At 36.0% G+C, this 25,310-nt stretch overlaps 1 protein-coding gene across 7 annotated transcripts in view; it reads left to right on the forward strand.

Moving 5' to 3' along the window:
• DLC1 (DLC1 Rho GTPase activating protein) overlaps positions 1-25,310 on the forward strand; it is a 394,038-nt gene that overhangs the window by 108,083 nt on the left and 260,645 nt on the right. For all 7 annotated transcript variants that reach the window (XR_014141200.1, XM_081808282.1, XM_081808287.1 and 4 more), the window contains exon 4: positions 10,435-10,575. Coding sequence is in view for 6 of the 7 variants with exons in the window: in XM_081808282.1 (XP_081664408.1) it covers positions 10,435-10,575 (141 nt within the window). In the remaining variant the exon portion in view is untranslated. The remainder of the gene's footprint in view (positions 1-10,434; positions 10,576-25,310) is intronic.

Consider the following 25,310-nt stretch of genomic DNA (forward strand, 5'->3'; position numbering starts at 1 on the left):
CTCAAAGTATATTTGATGTTTATTAAGGCAAGGTTTCCTCCAAATCAACTCTTTCTATAAAAATTCCTTATATTTTTCCTTAGTTCTCATTAAGAAAATCTTTTTTTTATTCTTATGTTAATCCCCATACATTACATCATTAGTTTTAGATGTAGTGTTCCATGATTCATTGTTTGTGCATAACACCCAGTGCTCCATGCAGAATGTGCCCTCCTCAATACCCATCACCAGGCTAACCCATCCTCCCACCCTCCTCCCCTCTAGAACCCTCAGTTTGTTTTTCAGAGTCCATCGTCTCTCATAGTTCGTCTACCCCTCCTATATCAAGGATATTTACCTGTAGGTTTTTTTTTTATTTTTGTTTTTTTGTTTTGTTTTGTTTTTCTTACAGTGTCTTTATCTGGCTCTGGTAACAGGGTAATGCTGGCCTTGTAAATTGAGTTTGGGAGTATTCCCTTCTGTTCATTTTTTTGGGGAAGAGTTTAAGAAAGATTGGCATTAATTCTTTAAATGTTTGGTAGACTTCCTCAGTGAAACTATCCGATCCTGGCCTTTCCATTGTTGGAAGATTTTTTATTACTACTTTAATCTCCGTAATTATTGGTCTGTCAAGATTTTCTCTTTCTTCATGATTCAGTCTTTATCTTTTTCTTTTATTTCAGCTTTATTAAGGTATAATTGATAAATAAAATTGTGATCTATTTAAAGTGCACTTCGTGGTGGTTTGATATGTGTATACATGTGAAAAAACTCCCATCAGCCAGTTAATGAACACATCCATCACCTCACATATTTATCTTTAGGTGTTGGTTTTGTTTTTGGTTTTTTTTTTTTGGTGAAAAGAACATTTTAGATCTATTCTCTTAGCAAATTTATTTTTTTAAAGATTTCATTCATTTATCTATTGTAGAGAGAGAGAGAGTGGGTGGGGGGCCAAGGGAGAGGAGAGAAAGAATCTCAAGCAGACTCTGCACTGATTGCAGAGCCCAACATGGGGCTCAATCTCGTAACCCTGAGATCATGATTGGAGCTGAAATCAAGAGTCAGATGCTCAACTGACTGAGCCACACAGGCACCCTCTCTTAGCAAATTTCAATTATTATTTTTTAATATAGTCTTATCAACTGTAGTCACTATATTTTACACTAGATCCTCAGACCTTATTCATCTTATAGCTGAAAGTTTGTACCCTTTTTACCAACCCCTCTCTGTTTCCCCCTTGGACCCTTTCAATGCTATTGGTGATTTATTATTTCATAGCAAAAAAACTATAAAACTACTTTGATTGTGAGGACTAAGAAAGAGTTATTAATATTTTTGAGTCTAGCTATTCTTTCTTAAAACAATATTTAATGAGCATGTTTTACATGCCAGGAACTATGATATATCAGTGAACAAGACAGGTGAAGTCCATACTGTTGTGATACATAGATTCCAATAAAGAGAAACAGATGGGCACCTGGGTGGCTCAGCAGTTAAGTGTCTGCCTTCAGCTCAGGTTATGATCCAGGGTCCTGGGATCAAGTCCACGTCGGGCTCTCTGCTCAGCAGGGAGCCTCTTTCTCCCTCTCCCTCTGCCTGCTGTTCTGCCTGCTTGTGTTCTCTCTCTCTCTCTCTCTGTCAAATAAATAAATAAATAAAATCTTCAAAAAAAGAAACAGATAAGATTAGAAAAAGAGATGAGTGGAGGGTGGATGGATGGACAGATGGATGGATAGATAAATAGGATGATGGATGGATATAATTGATACATGTAGATAAACAAGGTAATAGATTATAAAATAATGATATACTGTAGAGGTTGAAGGGAAAAAACTCCTTTAGCTTGAAATGTCGATGAATATTCAAGCAAAACCTGGTTGGCCAGCAAAGGGAAATTCTGAGACGAGAGACAAGAAAGACATAGTTCCCGCTGTAGAAACCAGTTTGGTGTTTTAGAAAAACTGAATCGCAGATCTGTACCTCTGAAACAAATAATACAATGTATGTTAAAAAAAAAAAAGAAGAAGAAGAAGATAGCAGGAGGGGAAGAATGAAGGGGGGGAAATCGGAGGAGGAGACAAACCATGAGAGGCGATGGACTCTGAAAAACAAACTGAGGGTTCTAGAGGGGAGGGGGGAGGGGGGATGGGTTAGCCTGGTGATGGGTATTAAAGAGGGCACGTTCTGCATGGAGCACTGGGTGTTATACACAATGAATCATAGAACACTACATCAAAAACTAATGATGTAATGTATGGTGATTAATATAACAATAAAAATAAAACAAAAAACAAAAACAAAAAAAGAAGAACTGAAAAACAACCAGTATGGCTAAAGCACACCAAGAAACAAGAGAATGGTAGAACATAAGGCCAGAAAGTATAAATGCAGTGTACATGATACTCAACCATATGGGCCATGAGAAAGTTGAGATGTAGAGAGTAGGCACAGAGGTATTTAACTCATAGTTCTCTCAGGTTAAAATTATAAAGTGAAATGAGCCTCTGCTGCCTCCTCTGGGGATTCCTCTCACCCCCAACTTTCCTTTATGCTCTCAGGCTACCTTGTAACATAAACAGAATATTTGATGGATTAAATGCACTGCCTTTGGAGAGATTACAAAGTAATTGCATTACTCAGCATGTACTAGTTTTAAGAAGACATAATGATATTAAAAATAACATGTACTTTGCATATATCTTGCTTAATCTTCATGAAACTCTATGAGTGCATGCTATTATTTATACTCATTTCCTTTTTTAAATTTGAGTTTTGTTGACATGCAATGTTACATTAGTTTCAGTTGTACAACTTAGTGATTTGACAAGTTTATATATTACATTATGTTCACCACAAGCATAGATACCATCTGTCCCATTACATTGTTATTACATTATCAATGACTATATTCCTTATGCTCTGCTTCTTATTCCCATGACTTACTCATTCCATAAGTGGAGGCCTGTATCTCCCTCTCCCCTTTACCCATTTTGCTCAACTCCCCATCCCTTTTCCCTCTAGCAACCATCAGTTTGTTCTCTGTATTTATACAGAAATTCTTTTTGTTTACTCACCTTTTTTAGATTCCATTTGAGTGGAATCATATCGTATTTGTCTTTCTCAGTCTGACTTATTTCACTTAGCAAAATATCCTCTAAGTCCATCCATGTTACTCAAATGGCATGATCTCATCCTTTTTTATGGCCATGAAATATTTTATGGCCATATATATGTATATATCATATCTTCCTTATCCATTCATCTACTGACGGACACCTAGATTGCTTCCATGTCTTGACTATTTAAATAATGCTGCAATAAACATAGGGATGAATACATCTTTTAGAGTTAGTGTTTTCATCTTCCCTGGATAAATACCCAATAGTGGAATTACTGGATCACTACATAATATGATATATCTATTTTAATTCTTTAAGGAGCCTCCATATTCTTTTCCATGGCGGTTGCACCAGTTTACATTCCCATGAACAGTGCACAAGGGTTCCTTTTTCGCCACTTGCTTGCCAACCCTTTTTGTTCCTTGTCTTCTTGATTTTAGTTATTCTAACCGGTTGGGGTAATATCTCACTGTGGGTTTGATTTACATTTCCTTGATGAATAGTGATGTTTAGCATCTTTTCATGTGTCTATTGGCCATATGTGTGTCTTTGAAATAATACCTGTTTAAGTCCTCTGCTCATTTTTTTTAATAAGTTGCTTGGTTTTTTGGTGTTGAATTGTATAAGTTCTTTATATATTTTGGATATTATTAGATATATCATTTGCAAATATCTTCTCCCATTCAGTCAGTTCTCTTTTTGTTTTCTTGATGGTTTCCTTTTCTGTGCCAAAGCTTTTTATTTTGATGTAGTCCCAATAGTTTATTTTTGCTTTTGTTTCCCTTGCCTTAGGAGACATAGCTAGAAAAATGTTGCTATGGCTGATGTCAGAGAAATTACTGCCTGTGTTCTTTTCTAGGATTTTTATGGTTTCAGGTCTCACATTTAGGTATTTAATCCATTTTGAGTTTATTTTTGTGTATGGTGTTAAAAAGTGGTCCAGTTTCATTCTTTTACACGTAGCTGTCCAGTTTTCCCAGCACCATTTATTGAAAAGACTGTCCTTTCTCCATTGTGTATTATTGCCTCCTTTGTCATAGATTAGTTAACCATTTAAATGTGGCTTTATTTCTGGGCTCTCTATTCAGTCTATTGATCTACGTGTCTATTTTGTGCCAGTACCATACTGTTTTGATTACTACAGCTTTGTAGTATAACTTGTAATCTGGGGTTGTAATACCTCCAGTTTTGTTCTTTCTCAGGATTGCTTTGACTATTTGGAGTCTTTTGTGGTTCCATACAAATGTTAGTATTATTTGTTCTAGTTATATTAAGAATGTTGTTGGTATTTTGATAGGGATAGCATTGAATGTGTAGGTTGCTTGGGCAATATACACATTTTGACAATACTAATTCTTCCAATCCGTAAGTACAGAATATCTTTCCATTTGTTTGTGTCACATTTAATTTCTTTCATCAGTGTTTTATAGTTTTCAGAATACAGATCTTTCTCCTCTTTGGTTAAGTTTATTCCTAGGTATTTTATTCTTTTTGGTGCAATTGTAAATGGTTTTGTTTTTTAATTTCTCTTTCTGCTACCTCATTGTTAGTGTATAGAAATGCTACCAATTACTGGGTATTAATCTTGTATCCTGCCACTTGATTGAAGTTATTTATACTTCTAGTAGTTTTTTGGTGGAGTCTTTAGGATTATCTATGTATACTCTCATGTCATCTGTAAATAGTGACAGTTTAATTTCTTCTTTACCAATATAAATGCCTCATTTATTTTTCTTGTCTAATTGCTGTGGCTAGGACTCCTAGTACTATGTTGAATAAAAGTGTTGAGAGAGGACATCCTGGGCTTGTTCCTGATCTTAGAGGAAAAACTCAGTTTTCCCCATTGAGGATGATGTAACCTGTGGGTTTTTCATATGTGACCTTTATTATATTGAGGTATATTACCTCTAATCCCATTTTGTTGAGAGTTTTTATCATGAATCAGTGTTGAATTTTGTCAAATGCTTTTCCTGCATATATTGAGACGATCATAAGATTTTTATCCTTCAGTTTGTTGATGTAGTGTATAATGTTGATTGATTGCAAAAATTGAACCATCTTTGCATTCCAGGAATAAATCCCACCTGATCATAGTGAATGATCTTTTTAATTCGTTGTTGTATGTGGTTTGCTAATATTTTGTTGAGGATTTTTACATCTATGTTCATCAGGGATATTGCCCTATAATTTGTTTTTGGTTTTTGTTTGTTTTGTTTTGTTTTGTTATGGTGTCTTTGTTTGGTTTTGGTATCAGGGTAATGCCCACCTTGTAAAATGTATTGGGAAGCTTTCCTTCCTCTTCTATTTTTTTTTTTTTTTTTTTGGAATAGTGTGAGGAAAATAGATATTAACTCTTCTTTAAATGTCTGGTAGAATTCACTTGTGAATCTATCTGTTCCTGAACTTTTATTTTTTGGTAGTTTTTTTTATTGCCAGTTCATTTTCATTACTTATAATAGGTCTGTTAAATTTTCTATTTCTTCCTGGTTCATTTTTGGAAGATTGTATGTTTCTAGGAATTTATCCACTTCTTCTATTGTCTCGTTTGTTGGCATATAATTTTTCATAGTATTCTCCTGTACTCCTTTGTATTTCTGTGATGTCAGTTGTTACTTCTCCTCCTTATCTCTGATTTTATTTATTTGGGTCATTTCCCTTTTTTTCTTAATGAATGTGGCTAAGGGTTTGTCGATTTTGTTTTCAGAGAACCAGCTCGTGTTTTCATTGATCATTTTATTTATTTTTTAGTCTCTATGTCATTTATTTCTGCTCTGGGTCTTTATTATTTATTTTCTTCTATTCACTTTGGGCTTTGTTCTTATTCTAGTTCCTTTAGGTGTAAGATTAGGTTGTTTATTTGTTGTTTTTTTCTTATTTCTTGAAGCAGGGCTGTATTGCTTTATACTTCCCTCTTGGAACTGTTTTGGCCTGGTCACAGAGATTTGGGACCATTGTACTTTCATTTTCATTTCTCTCCATGTATTTTTTTTAATTTTCTATTCTTTGATTGCTTCATTGATATGTTTGTTGTTTAGTATCCTCTTGTTTAGTCTCCACATGTTTGTGTTTTTTCCACTGTGGTCAGAAAAGATGCATGGTATGATACCAGTCTTCTTAAATTTATTGAGGCTTGTTTTATGGCCTAGTATGTGGATGTGTTCTGGAGAATGTTTCATGTGCACTTGAAAAGAATGTGTATTCTGTTGTTTCTGGGTGGAATATTCTGTATATATCTGTTATGTCCATCTGGTCCAGTGTGTCATTCAAAGACATTGTTTCCTTATTGATTTTATCTGGATGATCTATCCATCCATTGATGTAAGTGAAGTGTTAAAGTTCCCTAGTATTATTGTATTACCATCAATTTCTCTCTTTATGTCCATCAATATTTGTTTTTTGTATTTAGGTGCTCCAGTATTGGGTGTATAGATATTTACAAATGTTATATCCTCTTGTTAAATTGATCCACTTATCATTATATTATGCCCTTCTTTGTCTCATTAGTCTTTGTTTTAAAGTCTGTTTTGTCTGATGTAAGTATTTCTAACCTGCCTTTTTTTTTTTTTTCACTTCCATTTGCATGGCGAATGCTTTTCCTTCCCTTTCACTTTCAGACTATATGTGTCTTTAGGTCTGAGGTGAGTTTCTTGTAGGCACCATATAGATGGGTCTTGGTTTTTTTTTATCCGTTCTGCCACTCTGTGTCTTTTGATTAGAGCATTTGCGCCATTTACATTTAAAGTAATTATTTTTTATTTATTTAAATTCAATTATCCAACATATAGTACATCATGAGTTTCAGATGTAGAGTTCAGTAATTTATCAGTTGCATGTAACACCCAGTGTTCATCACATCACATGCCCTCCTTAATGACCATCACCCAGTTACCCCATCCCCCCAGCCACCTCCCCTCCAGCAACCCTCAGTTTGTTTCCTATAGTTAAGAGTCTCTCATGGCTTGTCTCCCTTTCTGATTTCTTCCCATTCAGTTTTCCCTCCCTTTCCTTATGGATTCTCTGCACTGTTTCTTATATCCCACATATGAGTGAACCATATGATAATTGTCTTTCTCTGATTGACTTATTTCATTCAGCATAATAACCTCCAGTTCTATCCACGTCAGTGTAAATGGTAAGATTTCATCCTTTCTGATGGCTGAGTAATATTCCATTGTATATATATACCACACCTGCTTTATCCATTCCTCTGTCAATGGACATCTGGGCTCAATTTAAAGTAATTATTGATAGGTATATTCTTATTGCTGTTTTAAAATTTTGTTTTCTGGTTGTTTTTGTAGTTCTTTGTTCCTTTCTTCTTCTCTAGATCTCTTTCTTTGCAATCGATGGATATCTATAGTGTTTTGTTTGGCTTTATTTCTCTATTTTTTGTGTATCTACCATAGGTTTTGGGTTTGTGATTTTTCATGAGGTTCATATATAACATCCTAAGTTAATAGCAGTCCATATTCATTTTATGGTCATTTAAGTTCAAACACATTGAAAGAAGGAAGGAAAGAAGAGGGAAGGAAGGAAGGAAGGAAAGAAAGAATATATGTTGTTATATTTTATATCTTTTTATACATATTTTTCTTATGTCTAATTATGGCCATTTCTTTTCCACTTAAAGAAGTTCCCTTCACATTTCTTGTAAGGCTAGTAAAGTGGTGATAAATTCCTTTATATTTTGTTTGTCTGGGAATTTCTTTATCTCTCTTTCAAATCTGAATGATAACCTTGCCAGATAGAGTATTCTTATTTATAGGTTGTTTTTTTTTTTTCCCCTTCAGCACTTTGAATATATCATATATATCACTCTCTTCTGGCTTGCAAAGTTTCTGTTGGAAAATTAGCAGATAATCTTACAGGTTTTCCCTTGTAAGTAACTCTTTGTTTCTCTCTTGTTTTTAAGATACTCTCTTTATCTTTAACCTTTGACATTTCAATCATTATGTGCCATGGCATGGACCTCCTTGGGTTCATCTTGTTTGGAACTCTCTGTTTTTCTTGGACTTAGGTATCTATTTCCCTCCTAGGTTAGGGAAGTATTCAGTTATTATTTCTATCTGTTTTCTACACCTTTCTCTTTTTTTCAAGGATCACTATAATATGAATATTTGTTCACAGGATGTTGTCCAAGAGATCTCTTAGTCTATCCCCATGGTTTAAAATTATTTTCTCTTTTTGATCTTAAGCTTGTATGCTTTTCATTATCCTTTCCTTCAGATCACTCATCTGTTCTGTATCCTCTCATCTACTGTTGATTCCCTCTAGTGTGTTTTTTATTTCAGTTATTGTATTCTTCAACTTTTCTTGGTTCTTTTTAATATTTTCTGTTTCTTTATTGAAGGTCTCACTGAGCTCTTCCATTCTTTTCTCTAGCCCAGTGGGCATGATTATGATCATTACTTTAAATTCTTTATCAGGCAGATTGCTTATATCTGTTTCATTTAGTTCTTTTCTGAGGTTTTTTCTTGTTCTTTCTTTTGGAGCATATTCCTGTTTCCCCATTTTGCTTGACTTCCTGTTGTTTCTATGGATTAGATGAAACAGCTACTTGTCCTGAAGTTGAAGGAGTGGTCTTGTGTATGGTGTCCCCTATGCAGACTCTGCGCTGTGCTTTTGTTGGCTAGCTGTATGTGCTAGTTATTTTCTAATAAAATTAAATATTAGAAAAAATTAATTAGAAAAAATTAAATAAAGAAAAAAATAATATAAAAGACAAAAGAAAATAATGAAATAAAAGAAGAAAAGAAAAAAGAAAAGGAAAAAAGAAGAAAAGAAAAAAGAGAAGAAAGAACAAAATCAAAAAGAATAAAATTAAAACAAGACAGGACAAATTTTAAAATGTAAAAAAAAAAATTAGAATAATTAAAAGTTAAAAAAACAAAACACAAAACCATGGCTGGCCTGTTTTCTCTGCCCCAGTCACAGGGTGACTGGTGTAGGCTGGTGGACCCTGGGCTCACTGAGACTACAAACTCCCTATGACAGCTAGACCCATCAGGACCTTCCTGGTATGCCATTAGGACCCTCCATTTGTGGTGTCTGAAACTTCTCCTCTTGACAGCCAAATCCTGCTCCAGCCTGGGCTTTTAAGGCGGAGGGGGAGAGAGCATCCTCACAGTTCCTCAGCCCTTTTAAACTCTGCCTTCTCTTTTCTGTGCCCCAGCTGACTAGGGCTGGTGTGGGCTTGCAGACCCTGGGCTCACTGGAGTTGCAAACTCACAGAGATAACTGGGCACTCCCATTATGGTGTCTGGATCCTGCTGCAGTCTAGGCTTTTAAGGTGGGATGGGAATATAAACCGGCTTGTTCTCCAGTTCCTCAGACCTGGAGAGCTTTCTTGCAGCTCCTCTGCAGCCTGGCAGAGTTCTATTGTTGTCTGTTTTCTGTGCTAGTTGCTCTTTTAAACCATGTTTTGTTTTTTGTGTTTTTGTTTTGTTTTGTTTTTTGTTTTTTCTGTGCCCAAAGACAGAGGGGCCTGTTCCTGGTCCCTCAGTGCTATCCCTCCCTCCCCACTGCCATTTGCAGTGTTAGGAGCAGGAGTTCCCTTTGTTACCATCCATCTTTATTGCTGTTCTCTTGCCATTCTCTCTGTCTTTAGTTGTTCAGTAGCTAGTCAGTCAATTTTCAGTTCTTCGCAAGGATTTGTTCTATTAATAGGTGTAATTTGGTATGATCTGTGGAGGAGGTGATTTCAGAATCTTCCTACATCACCATCTTGAACCTGAACTCTATTATACCCATTTCCAAATGAGGGAATTGAATCACACATGTCAAAGCATAATTCTTAGCACTCAAATAGCTCATAATTTATTAGGTAGACAGACTAAATGAATCCAAGCCATTGTAGGTATCACCATGGAGGTCAGATGAGAACACAGACAAAAATGAGGTGAGGAGAAATGAGAACTGTCTTTTCATTTGACACTCACAATCTCCCTCTTGCATAAGGGGTGTTAAGTGAGTTACTCAGATCATATAGTGAGTAAGGGGTATCTATGGGCTTCTACCTCCTGACTTACTGCAGTGCCCAGCTAGCTCCCACTACTGCCCTTCTAACTTTCAATAAGCTGTTTAATTACTAAAGAAGTATATTAACACTTTCTCTAGTATTTGCCCTTTAAAATCAGACCCTCTGAAAAGTTATAGTTCTTTATTACAAACTAATGCATGGTTATGGGTGACGTGTCAGTGTCAGTTGTCAGCAACTCTTTAGCATGTCAGTGTGTGTTGGGAGTAGGAAGAGGTGGAAAGATGCTGGTAGCAGGGGAAAAAGGCCTGAAGAGAGTATGTACATGCCTTTCATATCAATGCATTTTTTTAATAGGATCTGGAGTCAGGATCTGAGGGTGGAGCAGATACCATTTCAGTAAATCAGACACAAATAAATTTGTCTTCTAACTCTGAATCTACCGACCTACCATCTTCCAGCCCAGTGGCCAGTTCTGGAACCAAACCCAAGTCTACGGTAAGTTATAAATGATAACAGTCTTTTAACATGAAATGCTGATAATCATAAGGTAAGAGTTGATATCTCATCCATTCAATATAGAAGAAATACTCCTTGAGTCTTAGTTTCAGTGACTTGATAGCATTTAATTAAGTACAATCCAACATATGTTGTTTGTTTGCTTTATAACCGATAACACAAGTACTTCACTAAAACAGGTCATGGTTCTAGAATTATGCAAAATATAGTATCAAATTTTGTTGTTGTACACTCAGATCTTTAAAGAACCAAGAGCAAAAAATCTAGAGATGGTTCTCCCTGAATTATTATCCTGACCACACCACTTACTAGTCAGAAAATCGCCTAAGACTAGATAGAGAGATAGAGATATATAAATTCACACACATCATAAATTTTATGTGGGTATTAAATGACATAGTTCATGTAAAGTACTTAGTGAAATGCTTGGCACAGAATAAATACTGAGTAAATGTAAGCTACCGTCATTATTATTATGATGCTTCATCAACTTTACAGTGCTACCAAAACAAATAAAAGGAGAATTACCACATGTAATAATATAGCAGGGTGTATTGTAAATAAAAGACATTTTCCTTTAAGTAAAAAGTTGAACGGCTACAGGAAAGCAGTATTTGACTGTAAAAGGTAACATTTATGGAGGAAGTAATTACTACTTCAAATATCTGAAGTCCCAGCAGCTCAAAAATAACCTTTCCTAGTTTAGTGAAAATCACAGTGGCGTATTATTTTTTTTAATGCCCATGTTAGCTTAACACAGAGAAACAAGTTTGGATTGCTTGTTTGCCTGACTTTAAAATAAAAGGCAAGTTTGAAATAAGACTCAAAAGAGAATACTCTGAATTTAACATGGTAGATATGTTCAATTGCAAGAATATCTAGAGCATTTTTTAATAGAATATTTATTGAATGCACTATGCTAGATGAAAGAGTGGGAGTGGAGTAAAACATATTTTCCATCTTTAAAGAGCTCACAATCTAGCAAAGCGGGGTAGGTAAGTAAACAGTGAAATGCAATATCATACTATATGGTAGAGCTAAAAAATTGGAAATAGGAACCAGTGATCTGCTACATAATGCTGTTGTTGGGTACAATGAAAAACAGGGTCAAAAATAATGTGTGTCAACAGGCAGCTGCAATGAATTGGTGCTCTTCTTTTTCATAATGGGTAAAGAAGGTTAAAATGCAAAATTTAAATATGGAACAAAATGATCTCACTTCACCACATTCTTACTGAAGTAAAAGGTCAAAGCCTCTCAATGGTTTTAAACTGAAGGTTTGGGAACCATTGGAGCATTGGCTCTTTGAACATTGGGACAGGTATGGGGCTGACTTATAAGAAAAAAGTAGAAAGGAAGGTGAATTCACTTTTTAAAGGTATTTATGCTTAAATTCTCTTTTTAAAGCACATGCTATTATCCTGAAGAGCAGCTCTTTTCTCTCTGATATTTATTCCACGCTCATCTTTTACTTTAGAGTAATTACCATTGGTATCTGCTATTTCTCCCTTGAAAGATACATATTTTAGTGTTTGATCACCTTATAATTTGTAACAATTTTTACAACTTTGTGTGCAATTCTGTCCCTTTTCTTCAGTACCCCCATGTTTATAAATGTGCTCATGTTTATAAATGCATTTCCACCGAGATATGTCTATATATATATAAAGTTTTAGAATGCGAAACATAAAACCATCAGTTTTGGGGGGACTTTAATCCTTTAAAATACTTGAAGATGGGTCTGTTTTCAAATTCTTCATGTTTGCCATATCAATTGACCAAACTATTCACCCCACAGGCAAAATTAAGAAATACTAAAATTGGGGCACCTGGGTGGCTCAGTTGGTTAAGCGTCTGGCTTTGGCTCAGGTCATGATCTCAGGGTCCTGGGATCCAGCCCCACATCAGGCTCCTTGTTCAGCAGGGAGCCTACTTCTCCCTCTTCCTCTGCACACACACCCCCAGCCCCCAGCTGGTGATCTTTCTCTCTCTCTCAAATAAATAAAATCTTTAAAAAAAGAAATACTAAAATCAGTTATTGAACAGAAACATACTTTTCCATGCCCCTAAAACAAATATTTACTGAAAAGTTGTCAACTTTGTATAAAACTGTGACTCTCTACCCAGCTGTTCAGGTGTGACTTGTTACCTGGGCGCACAGTCACAGCTTCGTAGTAATGCCACCCCTCATTAGTCAGTGAGCACTGGGAATCATTATGCAGTGGACTTCACCTCCAAACACAATATTCCACTTCAGGACAACCAAAAACTGCTTAACCCATCTTGACCAATACCACAGGCAGTTAGAGAACTGTACATGAAACTCTGTCCAGCTACTGAACTATAATTTAGTAAAATTCTCCAGCAGGCCATGAGAAGGACCCAGAAAGAAACACCCCACTGTCAAAGACAACTGACTTTTAGGAAATTTCTCAAAGAAAATGGCCAATAATTAAAATAGCTTGAAAAGCAAGTTTTTGTTTTGGGGGAAGGTTTGTTTTAATGTGTGTGTGTATTTAATTTTGTGTTATTATTGGTGTTGATGCTTTTGAGTACAATTCCTTTTTACTACAGTTTGAAAATAATTCTTTGGTCTTATGGGTCAGTTCTATGTTTTCAGTTGTTTCTGGGTAGGAATATTAGAATGAAGAATTTTACCTATTTTGTCAGAGAGTAAACAGATATTTACCCTGTCAATTTGGAGCTTGGGAAATTATCTATTTGTGTAATGGCAGTCTGGCTACTTTGTGAAAAGTGAGAAAGCTCCAGTATCCTACAGAGCCATTCTTTTCACCAGTAACTAAAATTCCAAATTTAATATTAAGCAGAAACATTAAATTCTAAGAACACCTACTTCTAACATCCACTCATAATGAACTAAACTTCTGCTCCATAATGTCATATGTTTACAAAATGTTTACTTTTATTTCAGACTTATTTAATGTTACATTTGATTTGCTGCTGTGAAATCTATTTATAATGGTGACTAACTATCACAAATATTTGGCTTTCCTTTTGTATGTAAGACCTCTGGGTTTCTACGTGCCTATTTTTTCTATAAGATTTCTTTTATATGTATTATTAGAACAGGACCAATGAGTAATCTTCAGATTTTTCATGAAGACTATGTATATATCATGCCAAAGAGTGAGCATTAAAGTAGATTTCTGTGATGTATTTCACACAAAAATGAAGAAGTCCAAAGGTAGGATACCCAGTACCTACCAAAAAACACATTAGAAAAAAGAGATCTAGTGTTTCATGTCCAAAAAATCACCAATTTCTCTCCCAAAATCTATGATTTTTTCTTTTGAAACAGTCTCATAATGCCTTTCTTGAGAGACACTTTCACAAACAACCCATGATTAGTCATATTACTTTTATACAAAGTGCTATGACTCATTCTAGAATGATATGCTGACATCCTTCTGGCCATGGTATCAGTTGCTTAAGTTGTTCCTGTATTCATGAATATAGGGTTGTTACATGAAAGATTTTAAAGCAGGACACTAAAACCTCAGGGGTTTTGTTGTTTTTCTGAAGATACTTGTAAGTGTAGGTGTTCATTAAATTACTATTCATCATACATTTATGAAGAGAGAAACCAAGCCCTAGAAAATAAAGAATACAACGTATTTCATTTGTAGAATAAGTAACTGGAGGAACAGGGACAGTCTAGCATTCTGTAGAATAACCGAGAGCATCATTAAAGAGCAATGCAAGGATATGGTTTCAATTTAGTCTAAATTCCTCTTCCCTCTTTGTCCCAGAAACTCCCTTAGTTGCCTTGTGATAGAATTCTAATAACAGTGATGAAACCCTCAATCATTTGGGCATGTTGGAACCACAGCTAGATAGAGCAGCTTTGAGTATGTCCTAAACTATCTAAAGGAATTTTGAAACATATTGGCATTCACATCAGAATGTATTATGTACTGGAAAATAACCCTTTTATTGAAGACATCAAAAACAGCAGAAATTATTAACCTTCGTTATTGTAATTGCTACAGAATAAAAAAGACAGATACATCTTATTTTAGCTCAAGGTGGCAACAGTAGGTCTAATTTCACAGATTGAATACACCCCTCATCTTTTCATCATTACTACCAAAATAGCAATGGGATAGATGAGGGAAAAGATCAACTGGTGGAGGGATGGGAGCTTAGGGCAGGCAGAATGATGCCCAGCCAGACCCTGCCAACTCCTTTAGAGAGAAGTTGAAAATAAATCTTGCCTAAAGGCTGCCATGGTGTGACAAAAATAGAGCTCAGGAGTATGCCCTCACTACAGTTCATGATCATTTCTAGATGACTTTTAAAAAGACTCCCAATACTATAATCAACATAATAGCCCACTGCTTTTACTGACAGTTCCAAAACTTGCATGGTCTATTCTATTGTTGAAGAGAACAATCTCTCAATATGACCCCCAACACAACTGATTATGCTATAGTCAGTTTAGTGAGGCATTTACATACAATCTATTATTTTTCTCCCCTCTGCATGATAGAAGCAAAATAGTAATTTTCTGGTGTGACATATACTTGTCAAAGCATTGTCCTCCCTAAAAGGTATAAATGTTTTGAGGTGTAGAGAAAAGGAGGGTGATGATGGCACTAGGTGAGAATTTTGACATGTCATTTTTAATAAATGTTATTTAAGTTCAAGTCTTTAAAAACCAGGATCTTATTTTCCCTTTTTTCAGCCAATGAGATATGGTCTAATCTACACTGTTCTTGAAAGTATCAATTTATATTTTGGGCACTGTGCATATGAGAACCATAAATTGTCACTCATAGTATTTCTATGAATCTATATCTCTCCATGGTAAAAGCAGAGACAACAAGAATATGAACTTTAAGAAAGACCCGCAAGGGGCGCCTGGGTGGCTCAGTTGGTTGGGTGACTGCCTTCGGCTCAGGTCATGATCCTGGAGTCCCGGGATCGAGTCCCGCATCGGGCTCCCTGCTCGGCAGGGAGTCTGCTTCTCCCTCTGACCCTCCTCCCTCTCATTCTCTCTGTCTCAAATAAATAAATAAAATCTTTAAAAAAAAAAAAAAAAAGACCCGCAAGTTTTATCCAGGTAATAATTATGGAGAAAAGCATTTTTCCTCTGTAATAATAGTATCAAGTAGAAAAAGGACAAACATTTATGGAGTGCACACTATGTGGCAGATATTATATTATGGACTGGTAGGGCATAGTTCATTGAATCCTCACAACAGCCTTTTAGGTAGATGCTATGATTTCCTAGAGTTCATCGATGAGGAAACTAGTATTTATAATGGCTAATCTGAGTTGCCTGTGGCCTCATTGCTAGGAAAGGATGGGGCCAGGATGACACCCAGATCTTCCATGCTCCTAAACACTGCTTTATGCAGAGATTCACCTGCCGACCACCTGGCTTCAGAATCAACATAAATTGGTCTGAGAGGTTTTGTGTCGGAAGCAAATTGCCGCTGATATTTGAGTTATCAGAGTGCACAAGCACAGTTTCATTGCACAATAAAGAACTGGTTCGTCAGAGCATAGCATAGGTCATATTGTTCTAACATCATTTTCTAGATCATCTGTCTACCATAGATTTTTTACGTGTTTGTAAGTATATATATACATGTGTATTAAATTATACATATATATGTGTTATATATATATCAGAAAATATATACATTTATTTGTGTGTATGTATATATGTGTATATACAGACATACATTCTCTGGTGTTATTTTCTAGAAACCTGTGTTGAGTAATTCTTAACCAAATGGTTCAATTTTTAATGAAACCAAATTAGTAATTAAGTTTTTATATAGTCATAAAATTATTATTCAGTATAAATTTTTATATTAATTTTGTTTAAGCCTATTTCTTAGGAAAAACACAGAAACTACAAAGGCAGATCTATTCACTGTTACCAGGTGTGGGGTGTGGTGATGTCTGTATCTGGGTTAGGAGATGTAAGGTTTGAAAAGGCTTGAGAAAGGGTTTCTAAAGGGAAGCTCATAAGGTAGAGGACAGAGGTTAATGGACACCTTTGAAAAACAATAATCAATTTAATTGTTGCTTCTGTAAAAGGAGGACTTCCATGTAGGCTGCTTCAAAATAAAAAATATAAAACTCATGAAATACTGTTTTGATAGAGAGTAATTTATTAAAGATGTCACAGACAGTCTGATTGGGAGTATGATATTAATTTATGACGAATTAGCCACACAAGATTTAAAAAAGTATTCTTAACCTGGAATTTATGGATTTATTTAAAAGGGTGCCTGAACCCCTTGAAGTTGTATTTTAAATTGTATATGCACACCAGCATTTACACGTGGGAAGACTGTCAATATCTGCATCAGATTCTCAAAAGACTCTCCAAGCCTACCATAAAGAAATGCTCATTTGAGATTTGATGATTCAGCCAGTTTTCCAGCGAAGAGATCTGATGAGCATAAGAACACCTTTGTTATAAACAATATACTTCAGGCACATTGACAGGAATTATTTCATTCAAGTTTATTTCCTGGTGGAGAATTCCACAGTAGCCTTTTTGCAATAAATTAGGCTATGCTTCATGGATATGTGAAAACTAAATCTGCTATGGAATAGAGTACCCATTACCATTTGTCTCAATTATACAGAATTTCAATAAAATTAAAAATGATCCAAGAAAGAAAAGAAAAATCATTAGGGTTTTCCCATAATAGTTTCAGTGTAAATCAATTTTTTTTTGTAAATCAAATTTTATATCTAAATGAAATCACGTATCTTATACATATGATCATTAAGCTAACCTCATTATGCTTGAGATGTATTAAATGGCAGGCATTAAAACTGAAAACAAGAATATAGATTCTGGAGTCCAAATCACACCATTTTAAAGTATCTTTTAAAACCCAATTCATACACAGAATTTTAGTACTATTTGTATTTTGTTTTACCAGGGTATTACCTACTATATTTTTAAATTATATACTATGTTATATACTATATTTTTGTTTAAATCATTAGCAGATGGTTATTTTTAGCACAACTGGTAATTTTTCCTAATGCTGCCCACTATTTAAAACAAAATAGAGGGATAAAGCATTATTGTCTTTTTTACAAAGAGGAACTGCAAATACTCCTTTTTACTGAAGTCTGGGGGAAAAAATTCAAGATAATATATAAAACTAATTAGAATTTAATAGTATTTCGTAATGTCACATGATAAGTAAAGAAAATAGTCAGCATAGTTAAGGAAAAAATGACACACAGAATTTTTGAAGAAAGTTTAAGTCAGCCTCTTCTGAAACATCAAAAAAAATTAAATTAGTACAGTTTACCATTAATAAGTGCAAAATGTAATGGTCTTAGAAAAATGTCTTTGATTGTAATGCTTTTGAATGTGGCAATTTTACTCTGACATAGAAAAGCAATAACATTAAAGTATATGGATTTTTAAAGAAATATTTGTCTTTGTTCACTAAGATCCTCATTGTTTATGAGAAAGAAAAATAAAGCAAAATTTATTGCTTTTTTAAGAAAAACTGAGCCACTAAAGAACTGGAAAAAATGTTTTTAAAAAGGACATCATTCTGTGATTATTATAATGAGATGTTTCTTAGAATTCTATGATTGTAAAGCATAGAGGCATCCATTCACATATTCTGGATTTTGAAATAATAAATATGTAATTCATTAACCTTGGGCTTTGAAAAATAGAAATATTTTTATAGTCATTTTCTTTTATATTTAAAATAAATTCAAAATTCTCTCATTTCTTGTGTTTGAAGATATTGACATCTGTTTCCAATGCATTTACACATTAATTCATGACAGTCTCATTTGGGATGGGTTATTTGATCTCCACAATGACCTCCTCACATCAGCCTTTTCACTTTGAACCTAGAAGTTTTGTTTTGTCAAAAATAAGCACTTGGGCGCCTGGGTGGCTCAGTTGGTTAAGCGACTGCCTTCGGCTCAGGTCATGATCCTGGAGTCCCGGGATCGAGTCCCGCATCGGGCTCCCTGCTCGGCAGGGGGTCTGCTTCTCCCTCTGCCCTCTTCCCTCTCGTGCTCTCTGTCTCTCATTCTCTCTCTCTCAAATAAATAAATAAAATCTTTAAAAAAAAAAATAAGCATAACTTGTACCCAGATACACTGATCCTTAATACTAAACACTGACTGCATGGTATTGAAAGAATTTTTCAATTTTGCAAAAGTGTTTTTCTATCTTGTTTGTGTTTATTTTATAATAGTCTAGTTAATTAAGTTGTCCAGAGGAGAATTCCTAAAACCCCCCAAAAAGGGGGGGGAGGGAATGGAACACATATGGATCATGGGACAGTTAGAATTGAATAGATTCCATTAGGGCAAAATGAAAAATCATCTCTACAATCTAAGGTTTAGTCATATGAATAGTACTTTTGTGTGTTATCATCATTACAATGAGAAAAATTTAGTTTTTCCATGTGCTGATGTTACTTCTCGAATCCAGCTCATATTTTCGTCCAAGAGCAATAACAACTTCCAGTTATTTCTGGGCAATGTAAAATGGCAAGCCAGCAGCATGCCACATCACAGCAACCAAGAATATAATTCATAGCACTGAGCAATAATAATAACCACTAAGTCATTTTCACAGTCCTCTGTCTCTTCATTTCAGACCTCGTTGTCCCAAAGCTCTAATTACATATTCAATATGTTTCCCCCCCCTTTTTTTTAACTTTTCCACTTTGATTCTTTGACTGATAATTAATTTCAGCCCTGGCATTTGTTGGCCTCAACACTCACTTCTTAAAGACAGTTGAAGTCAGTTGAAATGTTGAACCAAGGACTCCATGGGAACATTCACTAGCAGTTACACGAAGTTTACAGTTGGGTCTTCTTCAGTGGTGAGCTGTCTACCACATAACAAGTTTCTAAATGAAAAAGTAAAAACATCCACCATGCATTCGAGTATTCTGAACATCACACATCTAAACTTTGGAGTCATATAACAAAAGTATGAAAGTAAAGGAATTATTTACTTTCAATTCACGATGTCCTAAAACACCATCGCTTGAAAAATATCAATATTCCTGACTCTTCTAGGTATTTTATGAACACTTTGTGTGCTAATTTCCTTTTTTTTTTAAGTCAGTAGTTCATATTCTTCACATTATTGCCGCCACTGCCATTTTTAGTGATTCTCTTTTCTTTCCACTTTAATGGCTTAGTGTAATCCAGATGAGTTCTGGATTTGTAAACTCCTTCAAAGTAAAATCAGTTGATGTTCATGAAAATGACTCTCATTGTTTCCTGTTCACTGTAAATTGCTTTATCCATTTTATTTTGTTGTTGTTCTGTTGATTCATTTTGAAGGCCCCATCTTTGTATGTAAATACTACAGTAATTCACCAAATGGGCACTTATCAAATTATCCATAATGCAAAATGCGGAGAATCATACAGACAGGCAAAACTACCTGAATAAATCAGTGCTGTTCAGACCGTGCTCTGGGACACCCCCAGAACTGCCTTCCTCCACCTGCCCCAACCAGACTTACTTACTTTTATCTCTTTTACATATTGGCCTTATGAATGAGATCTTCTTTGGTCAATCCATAGCATAAATTTTGTCCAAATCCTAGACTAAGCAATAAGATTGAGAAAATGTTGAAGAATTTTTTGTGTGTGTCCAGAGAGCCTCTGATATATATCTCCTCCATTTCCAAGGTCATTGTGATGAAGCTGCCCCTAGAACTCCCATGCTGCTAGGGCAAGCTATTCATTCCTAAAGCTTCATCGTCACTGAGTCCCGAACTCTGGGAGATAAGATTAAGTGCGAGAGAGAGAGAAGACTGTCTGTATCAGAACAACCTGACTTCTCCTGGGTCTGGGCTTCTGCTGGCCCAAATCATTAAGGTTTTAAATGTGAAACAAATTCTATACTTCAGAACATTGGGTTGTAGATAGGTTTGTTTGCCTTTTTGTTTGTTTGTATACTTTGTTTCTATTGGGGAATAAAGTCAGAATTTTAAATAACTTTAGTGAAGGGGGGAAATCGGAGGGGGAGACGAACCATGAGAGACTATGGACTCTGAAAAACAAACTGAGGGTTCTAGAGGGGAGGGGGGTGGGGGATGGGTTAGCCTGGTGATGAGTATTAAAGAGGGCACATTCTGCATGGAGAATTGGGTGTTATACGCAAACAATGAATCATGGAACACTACATCAAAAACTAATGATGTAATGTATGGTGATTTACATAACATAATAAATAAATGAATAAATAACTTTTAATGGATTAACATTTAGAACTCAGAACATTTAGAATTTCCATTTAGATATATTTCTTAAGCAAATATTAGCTAAGTATTTAATTTTACAATTGGAATTTTCTGATATCAAAATTGTACAATCATTTCCCTACTTGTAAAACATTTATCATTTATATATGTGTGTGTGTTTATTATATATAACACTACAATGGACAGTTCTGTATACATTTTTGTCTGCATTTCCAAAATTCTCTTAATGTGGTTTCATAGACCAAAGAGGAATTGCGTATTTGTTAAGGAGAAATTTTTTTATTACTAGTAATAGAGAACTTTTCTTATATTTATCAGACATTTGTACATCTTACTTTAATAAAAAGGTAAAGAACAATGTTAGCAGCCATGTGTAATAACTGATATATTCATGGCTTCATAAAATTATTCTACATTTTACTTAAAAAGCATTTCTAGTAGGTGAACTATAGTACTATTAATGCTATGAACATTAATTTTATGAACTCTAATTCTTCTTTTTTTTCAAGAAGCTGTAAGAACTTGCTATAGCTACGTGTAAGCCACTGTGCTAGGCACTGGGATAGAATTTTAAAAAAACGTTTGGAGGGAGAGGACGTGATTGGAATCTCTGGAATCGGGCTCTGGGACCAAGAATTGCCTGGAGAAGTTGTATCGGTAAGGGTTTCTGAGATACAGACATGTTTGGAAGTGAGGAAGGCCAAACTGGTCAGAAGGCAGAGTTGGTTCAGCCGCAGTACAGTAAGAGCTGTGGCCTCAGCTGGTTGTATGGAGATCTCTGGAGCTGGGTGACCCTTCAGCATTGTCGCAAATTGAGGAAGAGGGTTAGGTCCTGGCACCAGCCAGTCAGTCAGTCTTAGGCTACCCCTAGAAAGTGAGGTAACTTTGAGTGAGCCAGTTCCTTGCTGGCAGGGCATTTCCCACACTGGCTGCAGGAAGGGAGCTGACGTACTGTCCCTGAAGAGGGAGTAGCTCTGCAGTCTCCACCACACATGCCATGACCTTCACCTTCATAGGGTGCATTCTCTGGTGCGAGCAGCAGATACCCAAACATGTGGGTATGAAAAGATGTTAACAAGAACCAAATTATAGTTATTAAGACCCGGAGGGAACAACCCTGAGGAACAGGGAAGATGCAGGCTCATGTGTACTGTTGAAGGTAGAACTCATAGACTTTGAAAACTGACCTTTTGCAAAGGATTAGCAAAAGGAAAAAATTTAAAGTGGATTCAAGATTTACATCTTGAAGAAGTAAGACAATGGTAGGACCATGGACTAAAGGGATAAAGAAGCAGAAGTAAGAATGAGAAGAAGAAAAAGCAAGGTTTTTAAATCAACCTTATTTTAAGATATAATTTACATACAATAAAATATACCCATTTTAAGTGTGTGTACCTCCAGAATGTTTTTGGTAATAATGAAAAAGAAAAACAAAGGCTAGCAGAGGAAATTTTATTGAGGGAATTTTTATTATCCTTTTTTTTTTTGCATTGTTTTATTGTTTTCCAGGAATGTCATCTTAGCTAAACATGCACTACCCAATAGAATGAAATCACAAAACACATTAATTTTTTTATTACACCTTCCACAACAAACACCCATGTCAGCTACTTTTCTCCCTCCTTGATTAGACAAAAACTCAGAGACTCCCATGAGTCTTACGACACTCTTAAGTAATACAATCATTTTAAATTCCAAAATGTAGCAGTCATGAATCAGAAATGAGGTTTAATTTCTGTAATAATCAACATTTCAGTCTTCCTTTACCTGTAAGGTTTCTCCCTGTCTCCTACTTTGGTCCTGCTGAAGGCAGGTGTCTGCCTACAGATAGGGAAGGTTGGGAGTAGAGGTTCAGCTTCCTTTTCCTGCCTAGCTCACTCCATGCATCACTGGCTAGCAGCTGTGTCATGAGAGGTTGGATAACACAGAGAACAGAAAAGTTCTCACTGGATGCACATGAATGCTCTATGGGTCTGGAAGATATCTAAGAAACTGTGACCTGCTATTATCAGTTATCTGTTGCTATGTAACAAAGCATATTGAAACTTTAAGATCTAAAATAATAATTATTATTATTTCTCATGGTTTCTAATAAGTTCAGAATCTGAAAGAAACTCCAGCATGTGGTTCTAGTTTAAGATATCTCATGAGGTTGCAGTCAAGTATCTGTTGGGATGCAGTCATTTATAAGTTTTATGGAGGCTGCAAGATCCATTTGTAAATTGGCTTACTCAGTGTGACTGGGAGATTAGTGCTGGAAAATTTGTTCTTTGCTATGGGGATCACTCAGTGGGGCTGTTTGGGTGTCCTTGTACATAGCACCTGGCTTCCCCCAGAGGGAGTCAAAGAAATCAAGAAGTCAGACTAGCATGCCTGCCATATTTTGTTGGTCATGCAGACCAGCCCTGGTTGAATATGGGAAGAGATCAAACAAGGACATGTTTATAAAGGTGAGAAATATTGAGGGCCATCTTGAAGGCTGACCAGCAAAATGAGCCATGTTTCTCAAACATGCAAAGACATTCACCGCCTCCAAAGGCCCTCAGAAGACTCATCTCATGACAGCATCTTGTCATATAAATCAAAGTTCAAGATCTTGTCATATAAATCAAATCCAAGTTCAGTGAGACTTCCCAGTTCCTCAAGTACAGCCCTCTTGACCTGAAGGCCTGTGAACATGCCCAACAATCAGTGGTATGATAGATACCACATCACCACTATAAATTCTCCCATACACAAAGAGGGTAAAAGAAGCACATGGGAGTCAGTGGCCTGTAGAACTTCTGAAAAACAGAATAGCAGATACTTGAATGTTTTGGCTAAGAATCTTTCCTACTACTTCCTGGGAATTATTCTCCGTGGTTCCTGGTTCACCCCCTTTGAGATCTTGGTTCTGCCCCTTGAGTCATCCTTCCTTTTTCTTATGAAATTGACGGCTGTTTGCAGCTAAGTAGTTTCCTCATCTTGGATTCTGCCTATAGAGTTTGGGGGTTCCAAAGCCTTCCATTGGTTCTGCACTGTGTCTGAATCTTTCGATCTAAGATAAAGGTGTTTCTGCTAGTACAATCTCTTTGAAACTTTGTGCATCTCCTGTGTGTCTTATAAGAGCTTACTCCATTAGACAGAACCAACTTACAAATCTCTTCAAGATAAGTCTTTCCCTACCTCAGACCCCCACTAGGGCTTCTGAGAGGCAGTGCCCTGATGATTCTTAGAAATCCTGTTGTTTAATATAAAGGATCTGTGATACATCCTAAACATCCCTGGTGAACTTTTTGTGTGGACAATTTTCTGAGGCATTATCTTAAATAGCTTTGAGGCTTTGGCAAAGAATTTTATCTTTAGATATGTTTTCTTGGCTGCAACCTAGATTTGATCTTACCCAGAAATGATTTCTTAATTTTACTATCATTCATCATCTGGAGAAGTTGTGAAGAAGCCTATGTCCCTCCTTTTGCATTTTAGTATAAGGAACAAGAAGGCAGGCAATACCTTTAACCCAGCCTGGAGATCTCCTTTGCTAGATCACTAAATACCTTCCACATTTTCTGCTTTCCACAGGACCACACACAACTGTCCTCCTAAACTTTCTGTCACTAAATGAAAAGGATCCTTTTCTTCTAATAATATTTCCCTCACTTTTCTTTAAGCTCTCACTGAAAGCTTCCTCAAAGGCCATACAGCTAGTGCTCACAGTATCTTTGGGGTCCTTTAGCCTTTCAAAAGCACTCCCCTCAAGGCCCAGCTAACATTCACCTGCCACCTGATCCCAAAGCCACTCCCACATTTTGTCAGTTTTTACCTTTTTTGTTATAGTAGCATCCTATCCCTAGTACCAAAATCTGTATTAGTTGTCTGTTGTTGCATAATAGATCAAGCCTAATTTAGTAGCATAGAACAACAGTGGTCAATGTATCATGGCTTTCATATACTAGAAATTCAAGACTAGCCTATTCATGCACTTCTAGTACAGGGTCTCTAGTGAAGTTGCAGTTACGTGTTGGCTAGGGGTGCAAGATCCACCTCCAAAATGATAATTACTCACGTGGTTGGCAAATTGGTTTTTCCCCAAGTGAGTCCCTTCATGAGAGAGCCTTAGTCTCCTTACATCATAGCGCTGGCTTCCCCGGGGTGAGAAATTTAAGAGACCAAGGCAGAAGTTGCAATGCTTTTTATGAACTAGTTTTGAAAGTCACACACCATAATGTCTGTTGTATTCTTTTTGGTCATACAATACTGATTTGTGTGGGAGGGGACTTTCCAGGGCATGTGTCCCGGGAAGCAGAGCTCACTGGGAGACGTCTTGGAGATTAGCTACCACATCTCTAATTCCCTTAATGTGGTCTTTATGTTTCTAGTTTTGCAGGTCACTTAGTTTTTCCACAGCCCTTAGGAAGGCAGACACTTGTAGCTTCTCCTGGCTGAGGCCTGTTGACACCTCTAGTCAGTCCTC

This window comes from Leptonychotes weddellii, chromosome 2 (assembly GCF_054177405.1).
Source record: "Leptonychotes weddellii isolate Sample4059 chromosome 2, ASM5417740v2, whole genome shotgun sequence".
NCBI classification, from domain to species: Eukaryota; Metazoa; Chordata; class Mammalia; order Carnivora; family Phocidae; genus Leptonychotes; species Leptonychotes weddellii.